The 13,639-nt window shown below is 45.5% G+C and overlaps 1 protein-coding gene and 1 long non-coding RNA gene across 4 annotated transcripts in view; one reads left to right on the forward strand and one right to left on the reverse strand.

Annotated features, from left to right (window-relative positions):
• Positions 1-9,532, forward strand: part of EPM2A (EPM2A glucan phosphatase, laforin) — a 155,746-nt gene extending 146,214 nt beyond the window's left edge. For 2 of the 3 annotated variants that reach the window (XM_059177332.1, XM_059177331.1), the window contains exon 4: positions 7,170-9,532. In XM_059177332.1, coding sequence (XP_059033315.1) covers positions 7,170-7,447 — 278 coding nt within the window. In that variant the 3' untranslated portion in view covers positions 7,448-9,532. The remainder of the gene's footprint in view (positions 1-7,169) is intronic. The other variant, XM_059177333.1, reaches the window with a different exon arrangement.
• Positions 77-7,215, reverse strand: LOC131833713 (uncharacterized). The gene is made up of 3 exons (XR_009354575.1): positions 7,089-7,215; positions 6,079-6,221; positions 77-1,033 (listed from the first exon to the last, which is right to left on the reverse strand). It is a non-coding gene; the product is annotated as an uncharacterized LOC131833713 (long non-coding RNA).
• Positions 9,533-13,639: the final 4,107 nt, after the last annotated feature.

Genomic DNA, 13,639 nt, shown 5'->3' on the forward strand with positions numbered 1-13,639 from the left:
GCGTAGCCCCAAGGCATGGGGTTTTACAGGAATGCTCTGTGTTTCAGCTTGGTGGTGGAGTAGGGTGCTTGAGGAGGTATCTGACGCTGAGAACCGTTACACTGCCAGTATCAACAAGATGTCAGCAGGGGGCAGCAGAGAGCTGTGGGAACGGCACAGGACGCGGGAGTTTGGTGAATTGCAGTTCTGCGGGAAAGGAGAACTGAAAGGCAGTTGTGCCTAGTCAGAAACGACTCTACCATCTCCAGCCCCCAAAGTACATAATGTATCAGACACTCTCCTAAGCGATTTCATGCCTTGCCTCATTTAATTCTGACAAGACTCCAGGCAGATGCAGTTATCTCCATTTTGCAGAGGAAAAGACAGGTACAAAAATGTGCAATAATGTGGCCATAGGAAAACGGACAGATGTAGCCTGGATTTCAAGACAGGCAGCTAGACTCACACCACTGCTGCAGACACCATGCGGTGACTCCTGTCCCCGCATGCCCCCTGAGGCTCTGCATGCACATTCCACAGACCAGCGCCCTTGCAGTCCCTGGTAGTCGTGATCACCTGGACTTAGACAAGTTGTGAGTGGGCAGGGAGGTGGCTTGTCTCTCCGGAGTCAACAGTCCAGGATGTGGGTGGGGACAGAAGAAAGTTCTCAAGGATCCTAGGGAGCTGGACGTAGGCCACCTTGACTATGAATCTCAAGCGGTTCCCAGGCTGGACTGAACCATCACTAGGGAAGAGGTATAACTTTTACTTTTATTTTAATTTTTTTTTTCCTGAGGGAAGAAATACTCCTCTTGGTAACAGTGGTCCATGTAGCTGTAAGAGCTTTGCTTCTTTTCAAGGAAAAAAAAAATAACTTCACTTGCACGGAAGATCAGTGGTTGAATCTAGGCCCACTGTAGTTGTGTTATGGTCTTTTTGGGGTCCCAGTGCAGCATGACCGTGGAGCACCTTCCACACTGAGGCAGTTTGGCAGCACTCGTGGCAGTGGAAGGAGAGTTCCCGAGTAACTGTGTGATATTCAGCCGACTAGATCCTGCACTTGGAAAATGGGATAATCATTTCTGCCTTACGGGATCAAAATAATAGAGTAAGATGATTGATATGAAAGCGCTTTGTTTCTCTGGTTTCAAAACAGAAGATTGTTAGGTTCAACTGCCTATAGCTTCCAGAGAGCGTTCTGATTCTTGCTTCCTTACTTCAGGTTTCATAGCATTGTTGCCCATTGGAGGATAAGGTGAGACAAAGCTTAGTGTATCTCACCTGCATCCTGTCCCATCCCTGCACTGATTATCTAGGGGCCCTGGTGACCAATAGGTATTTGCCTGCTAGTTTGGGGTATGCAAAAACCTGAGGGAAAACCCCATCCCCAAAGGTACACCGTAGTTTGTTAAAACCCAGGGTCACCAGGTCCCATGCCAGTCACATCAGTAGAGCACCTCCCACACGGAGGCCCTCTGGCAACAACCAGGACAGCAGAAGGAGCGTTTCCAGCTGCAAAAGGCCAAACAATAAGACTAAATGAAGGCTTTCTTTGGTTCAGCATGACCTGGGGAGTAATCAAAGGGTTAACGACCATTTCCGAGGCTCCAGGGAAGTTCTGACCACCGGATTAATCTGGGTGGCTGACAATATTAGCACAATGAACATATAGATTAATCAGCTATTTTTGGAACGCAGAGAAAAATCCATCTGGAAGTGTTTTGAGCTGTAACATAATGCTGTCAGATAAAGTCTGAGAAAGAAGACAGTGTGTTAGGTCTGACTGTCACCACCAGTTGTCACAGACCCGTTACAATCAATTGTACTATCGATCCTTACTCTGGTACATTTTGTCACATGCCAAGGAGATAGGTTTTTTTCTTTCCTTTTTTTTTTTTTTTTAATTTTGGTTTGTAACTTTCACCTGAGACAAATCAGGCACTCACCTGAAAAAAACCAAATGTGTTCATTAAAATTCCGTTTTCCTTCGTAGGAAGCACTCGGACTGTGTTTCAGCCTCTGTTAGGGCAGTGCTGGTGATAACATAGGGTCTGCCCTTGCCTCCCAAGTCAGGGCATGTGCTTCCCAGAGTCCTCGGCTACCCCTCTGTTGTCACCCTCTGTTCTCTGACTCAACACCGTGTGCAGCTCTGCCGTGATGCTGACACTGACCTTGGAGCCACGCGTGTGGGCTTGAGACTCGGCGTGTGGGCTTGAGCCTGGATGCTACTGCCTAGCTATGTGATAGCGAGAGGGCTATTTCCTGCACTTGGAAAATGGGGTAATCATTTCTCCCTTGCGGGATTATAACAATAGAATAAGATGATTGATATGTAAGGGCTTTGAAAATCACCAAGTTGGGACTAGATTTTTAGTCCAAACTTCTTAAGTTTCTACTGAAGTTGGTACTAGATAATATGGATTTTATCTATATTATATTGCAAAGGTGGAAAAGAAGATATGTTCAAATAAAATAATAATACATTCAGTCATAAATCTGCCTGGAGTGAAAAAAGAAGGCTGTGCGTGCATGCGTGTGTGCGTGTGTGTACAACACATACACACACATACACACGCACACATGTTAATCTTGGAAAGGCTGAAAATCACTCCATAAATAATGCCTTTCAAGGTCAACCTTAGGTAAAGGGCATCTTCAGGGCCTTTTCCAGTCCTCTCCGTGATTTCAGGCGCTAATGCCGCAGGCTGTCCCCAGCATGTCTGTGTCCCTCTTCTCCCAACCTTTTTTTGTTTTGTTTTGTTTTTTTTAAGATTTTATTTATTTATTTGACAGAGAGAGATCACAGGTAGGCAGAGAGGCAGGCAGAGAGAGAGGAGGAAGCAGGCTCCCCGCAGAGCAGAGAGCCCAATGTGGGGCTCAATCCCAGGACCCTGGGATCAGGGCCTGAGCCGAAGGCAGAGGCTTAACCCACTGAGCCACCTAGGCGCCCCTTCTCCCAACCTTTGTTTGCTCAGTACCTGCTTTCAGGAAGCTTTTAATCATTCCAGAGCTGGATTAGCCTGGAGAAGGTGTGGGCCACAAGTTAGATTAGAGGGGTCCAGTAGTGTCTCAGATCTAATGAGTATTATTGGATTTTATTTCATTTTATTTTTTATTCATGCATTTAATGAATGCTTATTGAGTATCTACTGAGAGCCAAGGCCTGTTTTATATTCCAAAATAAGAATCACAAACAGTGAAATGTTTTGTTATACCGGGACAGGGTTTAAAATTTTCAACTTAGCTGTCAACAGTTAGAATTTGGAATATTTTATAAAAAAATTCTGGATTTCTCTCTTGCCTTTAGGTATTATTTTTACGAATGGAAACCTTTTATCTAATTAAGGTCTGGATGGAGCCTAAATACATGAAATATAAAAAATTAGGGGCTAGGTGCACCTGGGTGGCTCAGTGGGTTGGGACCTCTGCCTTCAGCTCAGGTCATGATCTCGGGGTCCTGGGATCGAGTCCCACATCGGGCTCTCTGCTCGGCAGGGAGCCTGCTTCCCCCTCTCTCTTTCTTTTTTTTTTTTTTTTTTAAAGATTTTATTTATTTATTTGACAGAGAGAGATCACAAGTAGGCAGAGAGGCAGGCAGAGAGAGAGAGGAGGAAGCAGGCTCCCTGCTGAGCAGAGAGCCCGATGTGGGACTCGATCCCGGGACCCCGAGATCATGACCTGAGCCGAAGGCAGCGGCTTAACCCACTGAGCCACCCAGGTGCCCCCCCTCTCTCTTTCTGCTTGCCTCTCTGCCTACTTGTGATCTGTCAAATAAATAAAAAAAAAAATCTTAAAAAAAAATTGGGGGCTCTTGTTGATGTTGTGTAAGCTCTGATTCTGGACACCCTCTGTTTATTCCTTGGTGGGTTTTGTGTTAGCTCAGGCTCCCTAGAACGGGTTTTCTAGCAGAGCCACATGGCCTTTTGGGCACAGGGAGCCCCTCTAGGGTAGGGAAGAGGAACTAACACCAGGAAGTTGTTGCTCTTATCTGGGCTAACAGCAACCGTGTGACAGGGTAGGTAGGGGATAGAGACTGACTAAGAACTCAGACTGAGAGCATGGTGGCCCACAAGTGCCCCTGGGCAGGCAGGTCAGGGAAGGGCACTGGTGCAGTGGTTAAGGCCAGAGGCTTTGGAGTTGCACCTGCTGGGTTTCAGTGGCCACTGGGGAATAAGCTTGGGGAGGTCTCCTTGCCTCAGTTCCCTCTGATATAAACTGAGGATAAAAGTAGTACCAACCTCATAGTTGTTAAAAGGTGATTGCCAATCAACTATTGCCTGCTCGGTGCTCAGAACAGCACTTGGCGGGTAGAAAGGGCTTAGTAAATGTGAGCTGTCATCAATCAACACAGAGTGATTTATAGTCCCTAGAAATCAAAATAAGCAAGAGCTCCAGTGGAGGCCAGGCTAAGACAGGTGGCCATCCTGGCCCACGTCCTCGTCTGGCATCCTTTATATGTTATTTAAATATTTGTTTGACAGTTCTTAAGTGTAGCAGCTAAGTGATTCTAGGAGAAGACCACTGAGGGGTGAAACCTGTGTTTAAACCGGGAGCCTTCTGGAGCTTCCCAGTGGCAGCTGTCACTTACCTTCTAGGATTGCATGACCGAGGTCATAGAATTCCAAGCTCACACATATCCCTTTTCAACTTCTAAACTGTGTGCATGCCTCTTGAAGAATCTTTTACAGATAAAAAGGAAAGGGAGAGATAGTGCATCATTTGGGCCATTTGATGCAGAGCCTTCCTCAGTGACTCTCTGGCCAGAGAGCAGGTGGGGGAAGGGAGCCTGACAGGTTCATGTGAACCCCAGTTTGGGTAGGTCCCGTGACATTGAGGCTGCAGAAACTGAGCCTGGGGGCTGGGACTCTGCTTCTAGAAGCTCCTACCTCAGACCACTGAGGTCTGTCTGTATACTGGGCATTTAATGAAAACCCATGTTAAAAATACTTCTTGGGGATAAAAAATACAGCACAGGGAATAGAGTCAGTAACCTCGTAATAATGTCGTATGGTGACAGTTGGTGACTATACTTACTGTGCTGAGCATAGTGTCTGGGATAGAATTGTTGGGTCACTGTGTTATATACCTGACACTGACATTGTATGTCCACTGTATTTCAATGAAAAACATTTTTTTTCTGCTCATCTCCTGGCAATGTACATGGTAGCTGGAGAGGTATCTGTAACAGGAAACTTGGTCAGTGAGGCCAGCCATGGCAGGAAGAACCCAACTTCCCAGTTAGATCAGCTGTCATTCCTTTCCCGGCTGGTATTAGTGGGGCTACACCTCTCACACCCCTTCAGCAGAACAAAAATCCTTGTCTGTGGGCAGACCTCACTCATATTGGCAGGGTCACTCAAATGTACTTTGGAAGTTTTGCCTCCTCTGATCTCCCAGCTCAAATGGTGCATCAACTACATGGTAGTCTCCCTGAGACAGACAGTGAGATGTCACTCTGGTACATAGGACCTTCTACACTTTGTTCCATTTCTGGGGACGTTTTACTGCCTCTGGGGAAGTGCCCTGAGCAACTGGCTATGTGGCATGCCCATCTAGCTCTAACCTCAGCATACCCCGAAACCTAGTGAGGAAGTGCCCATCAATGACAGTTTATGGCTGAGTTTGGGCTCTGAGGAATCAAGCAGCACAGAGGAGCTGGCAGGACTCCCCTTAGATGCCCTCAGAGATCAGGCAGGGAACATGGACACAGGGTGATAGACAGCAGGGAGAGATGGAGCCTGAGGGATTGCTAAGTGTGCGCTGACCAAAGGCATTCCAGTTACAAATGTCTCTACACTGCTGTGTGGGGCCTGTGGCTTGAGGTGCTTTGGTGAGACAGAGGGATAGAGAACCAGCAGCAAAATTAGAATATTATCTTGGCTTCAGTGCAGATTTTCTGCTCCTAACTCAGAACAGGGTGAGCCTGAAGCTAAGGTAGACCCACCTGGGATGGAGTGAAACTGAGAGGGCCTTCAAACCATGGTCTTATAACCTCTGTCCTTCTAAGGCTCTGATGCCTGACTGCCATTTGTTGTATGGGTCCTTAAGAGGCACTGACATTTTGGAAGAGGACATCTGAAGAGGGGAGTTCGAACTCACTTGAGTGGTTCTCATGACCTCCTGGCTCCATTCCACCACGGAATTCTAGGCCTCAGGATCTGCAGTGAAACCATTGGAGGGGGGAGTTTTTCCCATCTCTCCCCTCATCCAGTGGGGTGGCAGTGCGAAGCGCTACCGTGCGCCTGTGTGGTTGAGAGCACAGAGTAACTAGTGAACGTCAACGCACGGGCTCATAATCCAGGACTCTCTACAGTTCCCCCTTTTATCCCCTTTTGAAGTTGTCCACTTCGTCGTGTGACTGTCGTTCACACCCCCACCAAACCCATTATCTTTGCTCTGAGAACCTGTGTGCAGAAGAAATTCCAGGCCTCTAGGAGCTTGATGGCTTTAGGGTGATCTCTGCCTCACGAGACAAGAGAATCTAGCAGGTATGAGCAGAGCATTGTGTATCCTCTCAGTGTGTAAAAGGAGAAGACATATGATCACCTAATAATCAAAATAGTAGTCATGAAGTAATGGTAACTATAATCACAATTGCCCAGTAAAGGAGAAATGGAATCATTTGAACACTCTGTATCACGGGGGAATAAAAGAATGATCGGTTATTGCATGCGTGTCAGTTAATGTTGGCCATCCTATTGGCCAAATGAAAATTGGCATATGTTGAGTGAATAAGATTGGCTCCTTTAACCAACATGGATTAATTCTCTGTTTTGCATTGATCTGGAAGATCCATTTGGATTAAAGAAAGTCTGGGTGAGATTTCTGTAAATCTCTGCCCCATCTGTACAAGCCCTTCTGATGGATGCAAAAATCCATTCTTCTGACCATAGCCAATGGTTAACTTTTCTTTGAAAGGAAATTTGCACTGATGCAGGAGTCACTCAGAGCAAAAACCAGGGAAATTTCAGAGCTGACCCACTGCCTCTGGGGTGTTTTTTCTACTTTATAATTAGTAGGTTTTGACATTGTCTCACCCTTTCCCTCACAACAAAGGAATAGCGCAAGCTCGCATACCCCTGCCCCTCCCTGCATGGCACTCATCTCACCAGGCACTGGAGGAGCTCTCATTAGTGGCGATATTGGGGTTTCATTATTCATGTGTCTGTGCTGTGCTTTCTCAATCCCAGGCCGAGTACAGATGCTGCCCCAGGCGGTCTGTCTCCTGCACGCGCTGCTCGAGAATGGACACACCGTGTACGTTCACTGCAACGCCGGGGTCGGCCGGTCCACGGCGGCCGTGTGCGGCTGGCTCCAGTACGTGATGGGCTGGAATCTGAGGAAGGTGCAGTACTTCCTCATGGCCCGAAGGCCGGCTGTGTACATTGACGAAGACGCACTGGCCCGGGCAGAAGAAGACTTTTTTAAAAAATTTGGGAAGGTTCGTTCTTCCATCTGTGGTGTGTAGGTGGCCTGTCTGATTCCCCACCCTCCCATTTTCCTTAGGAACCCAGTTTCCTTAGGTGATGTTAGTAGAATGACTAGAAACAAAGATTCCACCAGAACTGAAAAGATTGGTCACTTGGCTTGGCCCGCAGTCTGCCCCCTTTTGTCTGGGGTTGACATTCTGTCATGCTTTGATTGGGCTGTATTTTCTTTGAAATTCTTCACCGTGGAAGCTGTGACTAACTGACACAGGAGAAAAAGCCACAAACAATTGGACTGCACAGTGTTCTATCATTGGACAGAAAAGTAATGCATGCATCTGTTGTATTACGGCTTAATCACTACACCTTCTCATGGCACTGTAATGTGACCCGCAGAACAAAAGATGGGGGATCCATTGATGGGACTCCTTGCACCTTGGTGCATGCACAGGTACACAGCTTTTCTGCTCAACTAAACTGAAAGGATACAATGAGAGCTGGTCAGTTGCCAAAGAAGGGACTGTGGATAGAAGCATGGACTAAGACAGAGGAGGAGCTCTCCTGACTGAAAGTTGATGGCTTTCTAGGCTTGGTGTTGACATCCTGCTTCCCAGTTGTTCCAGTCAGTTCCAGGCACTACCTTCTCTACCCACAACCCTGTGTGACAACCACAGGACAGCTATTGTCTCTCTCTTTGGTGTAATTGAGGCTCAACAAGCGTAGACAGCTTGCCTCAGGTCTCTTGGCTGGTCTGGGACCAGCTGGTGTTTAAAGCCCATGTTTATGTGTCTCAGTGCTTTCAACACCACTTGTTGGTTTTCCAGCACAAGGTAGTGGATTCTGTGTCTTTCTCTTAGAATAAGGCCAGTTTTTCTACAGCAGTTTCTACAATGAGAAATGAAACAGTATTCTGATTAGTTGCCAAGGAATTTAGGAAAGTAGTTCTATTTTGTGCCACCTGACTTAAAACATGGTGGGTTGTGCCAGCACCCGAGAGGCCTGAGCCATGGCTCACGAGAGGAGCCGTCCTACCAGAAAAGCCCGAGTCTGTAAATGATTGTTGCACAGCTCAGGCGCCATCCTATTTCATCCCTCAGTTTAAACCAGTACAGAGTTACTGTGCCCCCAGAATGTGAGGCTCACTACCCAGGGTTCTGTTAGAAATACAAAGATGAACAAGACCCTGCCTTCATAAAGCTCACAGCCCAGAAATAACCCAGTGTTCAACCAGCCCTCCCGCAGGATTGATCTATGATGATATGCCGGAGTGGGGGAAGGAGAAGTAGCTTTTGTCGGGTGCCTTGTGTGTGCCAGGTGCTTTTCAATTTTAATTGAACCTTCATGGTACCCTATGAGGGCAGTTCATTACCTCTAATATAGAGCCGAGAAGATGAAGGATCAGATAGTTCAGTCAGCTGCCCGGCATCCATGGTGAAGAAATGGGTGAAATGAGAAAGCTACATTTGTTTAATTCAACACCCTTGTTCTATGACACTGCAATGCCTGCTTATTTTCCTGCTCCTTTTTTTTTTCTTCTGTAATTATTTATTGATAGATACGAGAGACTCTGAATTAGGAAGTATGGGGGATAAGAAGGACCCAAGGTAAGTTCCACTGGAGTTCAGAGGACGCAGGGACATCGGTACTGTGGGGCTCAGGGGCGACGGCTTTTGATCTGTCAGAGAATGCTAGACAGCTCACGTTTCTCCTGTAGGTTTCCAAGTTAAATTTATAAGGCAGGATTGAATATTATGAAATCTCGCCCCCTTGCTAAAAATAACTAGAGATAACTATTATATCTGAGTAACCCATTTATGATCATAATATGTTGTGTAAAACTTAACACTAAAAATGGAATATTTCTAACCAATGGTGTGTGTGTGTGTGTGTGTGTGTGTGTGTGTGTGTGTGAATTTTTTTAATGCCTAAGAAGCTCGGCTATGTAAGCTCCACTATAGAAAGACCTTTCCAGGTGGATTTTCCTTTTTCCTCTGATAGGAAAAATCAGTTTAGGGCTATTAAAGAATGTTTTGGAATAACCTCTCTTGTCCTCAATAAATAGATGTCTAATGTATTTCAAAATTACCTGGAATTTTGCTGAATAAAAGCATTAAAATGACCTCTGATTATAGGATTAAAACTTTTTTTTATTAACTTAGTCTGAAATTTAAAAAACAGTTTCCTTGAAGAAGCAGTCAGCTGAGCTAAATTGTTTTTCCTTGCACTCTTATTTTCTCAATTGCTGATGAAAATTGGCAGTTACAGGGCAAAAGGAAGACAAAGGTGAGGGCCCCGCAAAGAAGTGAGGATGCAAACCTCAAAAATGTGTCACAGAAAATCAAAGCAGGAATGATGTCATTAGCTACTTGTCACTGGCATTAACAAAGCTTTCTGGTTACAGATTTCTTAAAGAAAATCATGAAATCTCACTCATGGTTAAGAAATGCCCAAATGGGTTTATTTCTTCAAACATGAATCATGGTCCCTGAAATATTTTGTATGCAACATTAGGAAATATCTAGAAAAATAAACACATTCTTCTGACCAACTAATGGTGTGGGTGAAAGCCACTTGGCTTTGCCTAAGAGATAAAGATGAAAAAATGAGCTGGGGGCCTTGGTAGTAAGAGAGGAATGAAAGGCAGGCTCTGAAGACAAGTTACATAGATGGGAGAACTCGCCATACAGGAAAAACACGGAGTCAGTCTGTCCAAAAGTTACAGCTGAGGATCTTTGCATTTAACCTGGGTATTTCCTTTATTGTTCAGAGGAGCAAACTGAGCCCCAGGGACACCAAGCCACAATTCGTGTAGCAGGAGTTTTAATTGAGGCCCAGAGGGAAAGGAGCAGTGAGGAAGGGGATTTGTTCAGATTTACTGAGGGGTCACAGCAGAATTCACGAGCGAGAACAGCCAATACTGAGCGTGGGGAAGAATTGGTACGAGGATTCATGAAAACTGGAGGAAGCAGAAGAAAAATGGCTACAATGAGAAAAAGCAAAGGGCACCGAAATGTCCAAAGGGAGAAAAGGCAGGGGTTCCCTTTCACAAAGATAGTCTTGGGAGATGGAGAAGGCAGGTGTGACCATAGGAACAGAGGTGACTCAAGGTTATGTTCCCAAGAGAGAAGGGCATGCTCTGTAGCCACGGACTTCCCTTTGGGACTAGATTACAGCAGGAAAAAGCAGCAGCTGTAAATAAGGAAAAGCTTAAAAAAAGGCGGCTGGTGCCTGGGGGGTTTCGTTGGTTAAGCATCAAGCTTTGGTTCAGGTCATGATCTCGGGGTCCTGGGATCGAGCTCCGTGTTGGGCTCTACACTCAGCAGGGAGTCTGCTTCTCCCCCTGCTCGTCATGCTCTCTCTCTAATAAATGAAATCTTAAAAAAAGAAGAAGGAGGGGGAGGAGGGGGAGGGAGGGAGGGGGAGGAGGGGAAGAAGAAAAAGGAGCAGCTGAGCAGAATGCGCTGACTCCAAAGCGACTTGTTACCTGTAAGGAAAAGAAGTTCCCACAGAAGATGGAATTGAGAATAAACAGGAAAGGGTAGATTAAACTACCTCTCACTTTAATAATAATAATAATGGCAGTAATAGTAAAGGGAGAGGAGGGACAACTGTAACAAAAATTCTAGCAAAAAAATCATTCATTCTAATAACAGCAATCATAGTAACAGGAAGAGGAAGGACAATATTAGCAACTACTTCATTCATTCTAACAGTAATAAAGGCAAAATACTACAGATAAGGCAGGACACTGGTAATAACTTTATTCTCTCCTTCTCTTGCTCCAAAAGACTTTCCTAATTTGATTAATGGAAGCATACATCCTCCGGCTTGGATTTGAACCTCAGAGTCATTCTTAACTCCTCTTTCATTCAGACATTACATTCACTCCACTGGGGAAACATGTTACTTCTCTTGTCAAAGAACATAAAGCCTAATTATGTTTTAATCCCTCCACTGACTGGACTCCAGAAACCGTGTTGTAACTTGGTTTCTCTGTTCTTTTCTTCTTCATATCTACTCTCACTTCGTGGCCAGTGTGAGCCTATAAAAATGCCTGGTCACATCATGTCATTCTTTGCTCAAAACCTCCACTGACTTGCTGTGTCATTCAGGGTGCAAGCCTAAGCCCTCCCAGGACTTATCTACCTGCCCCCATTACACCTCTGACCTCCTCTCCCATCACCTCCCCCCTCATTCTGCTATAGCCACACTGGTCTTCCTGCCCTATGAATATACAAGTTGGCTCCTACCACAGGCCACTTGCACTTGCTCTTCTGTCTGCCTGGTGTGCATCAGCTTGGTGTCTGCCCTCCTCCACAGTGCCTGTCTGGACCAGCCTATCAGCAACTGCCACCCCAACCCCAACCCTCCCCTTCCTCCTTCTCTGATTCATTTCTCTTCATAGAGCTTAGTCCTGGCCAATATGTTACATAATTTCCTTATTTGTCTTATTGTCTGCATCTTTTCACTACAGTGTAAACCTCGGAAAGGCCAAAATTTATATCTGTTTGGTTTGGTGAGGTACCTAGAGTGCCTGGTATATAGTCCAGTGAGTGCAGGACTAGACCAGCTAATAACTATGAGAGCACATGTGTTCCATGTAGTGTGCTCTTATGCTATCCATCAGTCAGCTTACATCATCTTCCCAACAATGCTATGATAAATATCATCATTACCCCTATTTTTTAGATAATGGAAGAGGCATAGGGAAGACACTAACTTGTTCTCAGGCAAGTAAGATAGTTTCACCCCTGGTTTGAGGAGTAAGCTCCTAATGACCTTCCTGTATAAACTCTGGTCATTGTGCAATGCATGTGCTGGTTTGCTAGGACAGCCTTAACATACTGGGTGACTCAAATAGCAAAAATTTACTGCTTCAGTCTAGGAGGCTACAGGTGTGAGGTCAAGGAATCAGCAGGGCTCGTTCCCTTGAGGAATGTGAGGGAGGATCTGTTCCAGGCCCTCTCTGCTAGTTTCCTGGCAACCTTTGGCTTTCCTTGGTTGGTAGAAGCTTCACCCCTACCTCTGCCTTCATCCTCACAGGGTGTTGCCCCTGTGTGTATGTCTGTGTGCAAATTCCCCCTCTTTGTAAGGATACAAGTCACTTTGGATTAAGGGTCCACTCAACTCCAGTATGACATCTTAACTAGGTACATCCACAAAGACCTTCTTTCTGAATAAGGTCTCATTCTGAGGTACTGGAAGTTAGGCCTTCAGCATATAAGTTTGGAGGCAGGGGCATAATTCAAACTGCAAAACTACAGACAATATCCATCTGAAATCTGTGGAGGGTGAAAAACCCAAGAAGGTTGGAGGAGAGTGGAAATTTGGAGGAAGGGACCAGAATAGCTTGAGTTTCCTTTTCTCCCCCCACAGGGTTAGCCTGACCGTCAGGCCACATTTACAGTGCTGCTAAGGTAGCAAAACAGCACTGACAGAAAACCTTCTCGTTTTAGGTTCAGGAACCCAGACTTGAGCAAAAAATAAGCCTTTCCTTGGTGACAGAGATTGGTTGTAGAAAAAACATGTGTTCTTTTCCAAGCCCCTGAGATACTAGATGAATTTCTGAGGGCTTCTGGATAAAGTTTTCTCACTCTGGAGGAAGAACTACAGGAAGAGATGCTCTTTGTTTCTTTGGTGGTGATTGTGTGTGGATGTGTGGTCGCCATGAGCAGAACCATCTTCCTACCAGCCTGGGAGTACGCCCACACAGCTGGACGGAGGAAAGGGATGACAAAGCTGGAGCTACTCCGGAAGAGCCCTGAAATCTGCCCATCTTCTTTACCTCTGTTGTGTGAAACGATTATTTCTTTGTGTTTGAGCCAGTTAGAGTGGCGTTTTCTGTTGTTTACAGTGGAAGGCATTGTTAATGGGTACTGCTTACCAGCACATATATTGTAGTTTAAAAAACAGTATCTGTTTTTGTCATCACTCGTGGCATTAAAACACATCTTGATTTCTGATATCATTTGAACTGCTTATGTTTTACATTTGGCTTCTGTTGGGAGCAGCGCCTAAAAGTGGGTTTCCGAGGATAGTTGTTGAAAGGGAGATAGAGGCTCTTGAATGATTTCTCTGTCGCAAATTCGAATTTTGTGACAGAGAAAAGTAATTCGTAGTGGATCTATTAGACTTTGGAACCTGTATATATTTGTGATTTCTTGTTATTGTCCTTTAAGCAGTGGTTCTTACCTAGCTAGCTGAAAGCTAACTCCAAATGGAAGTTACCGAGA

The sequence above is a fragment of the Mustela lutreola genome, chromosome 6 (assembly GCF_030435805.1).
Source record: "Mustela lutreola isolate mMusLut2 chromosome 6, mMusLut2.pri, whole genome shotgun sequence".
NCBI lineage: Eukaryota > Metazoa > Chordata > Mammalia > Carnivora > Mustelidae > Mustela > Mustela lutreola.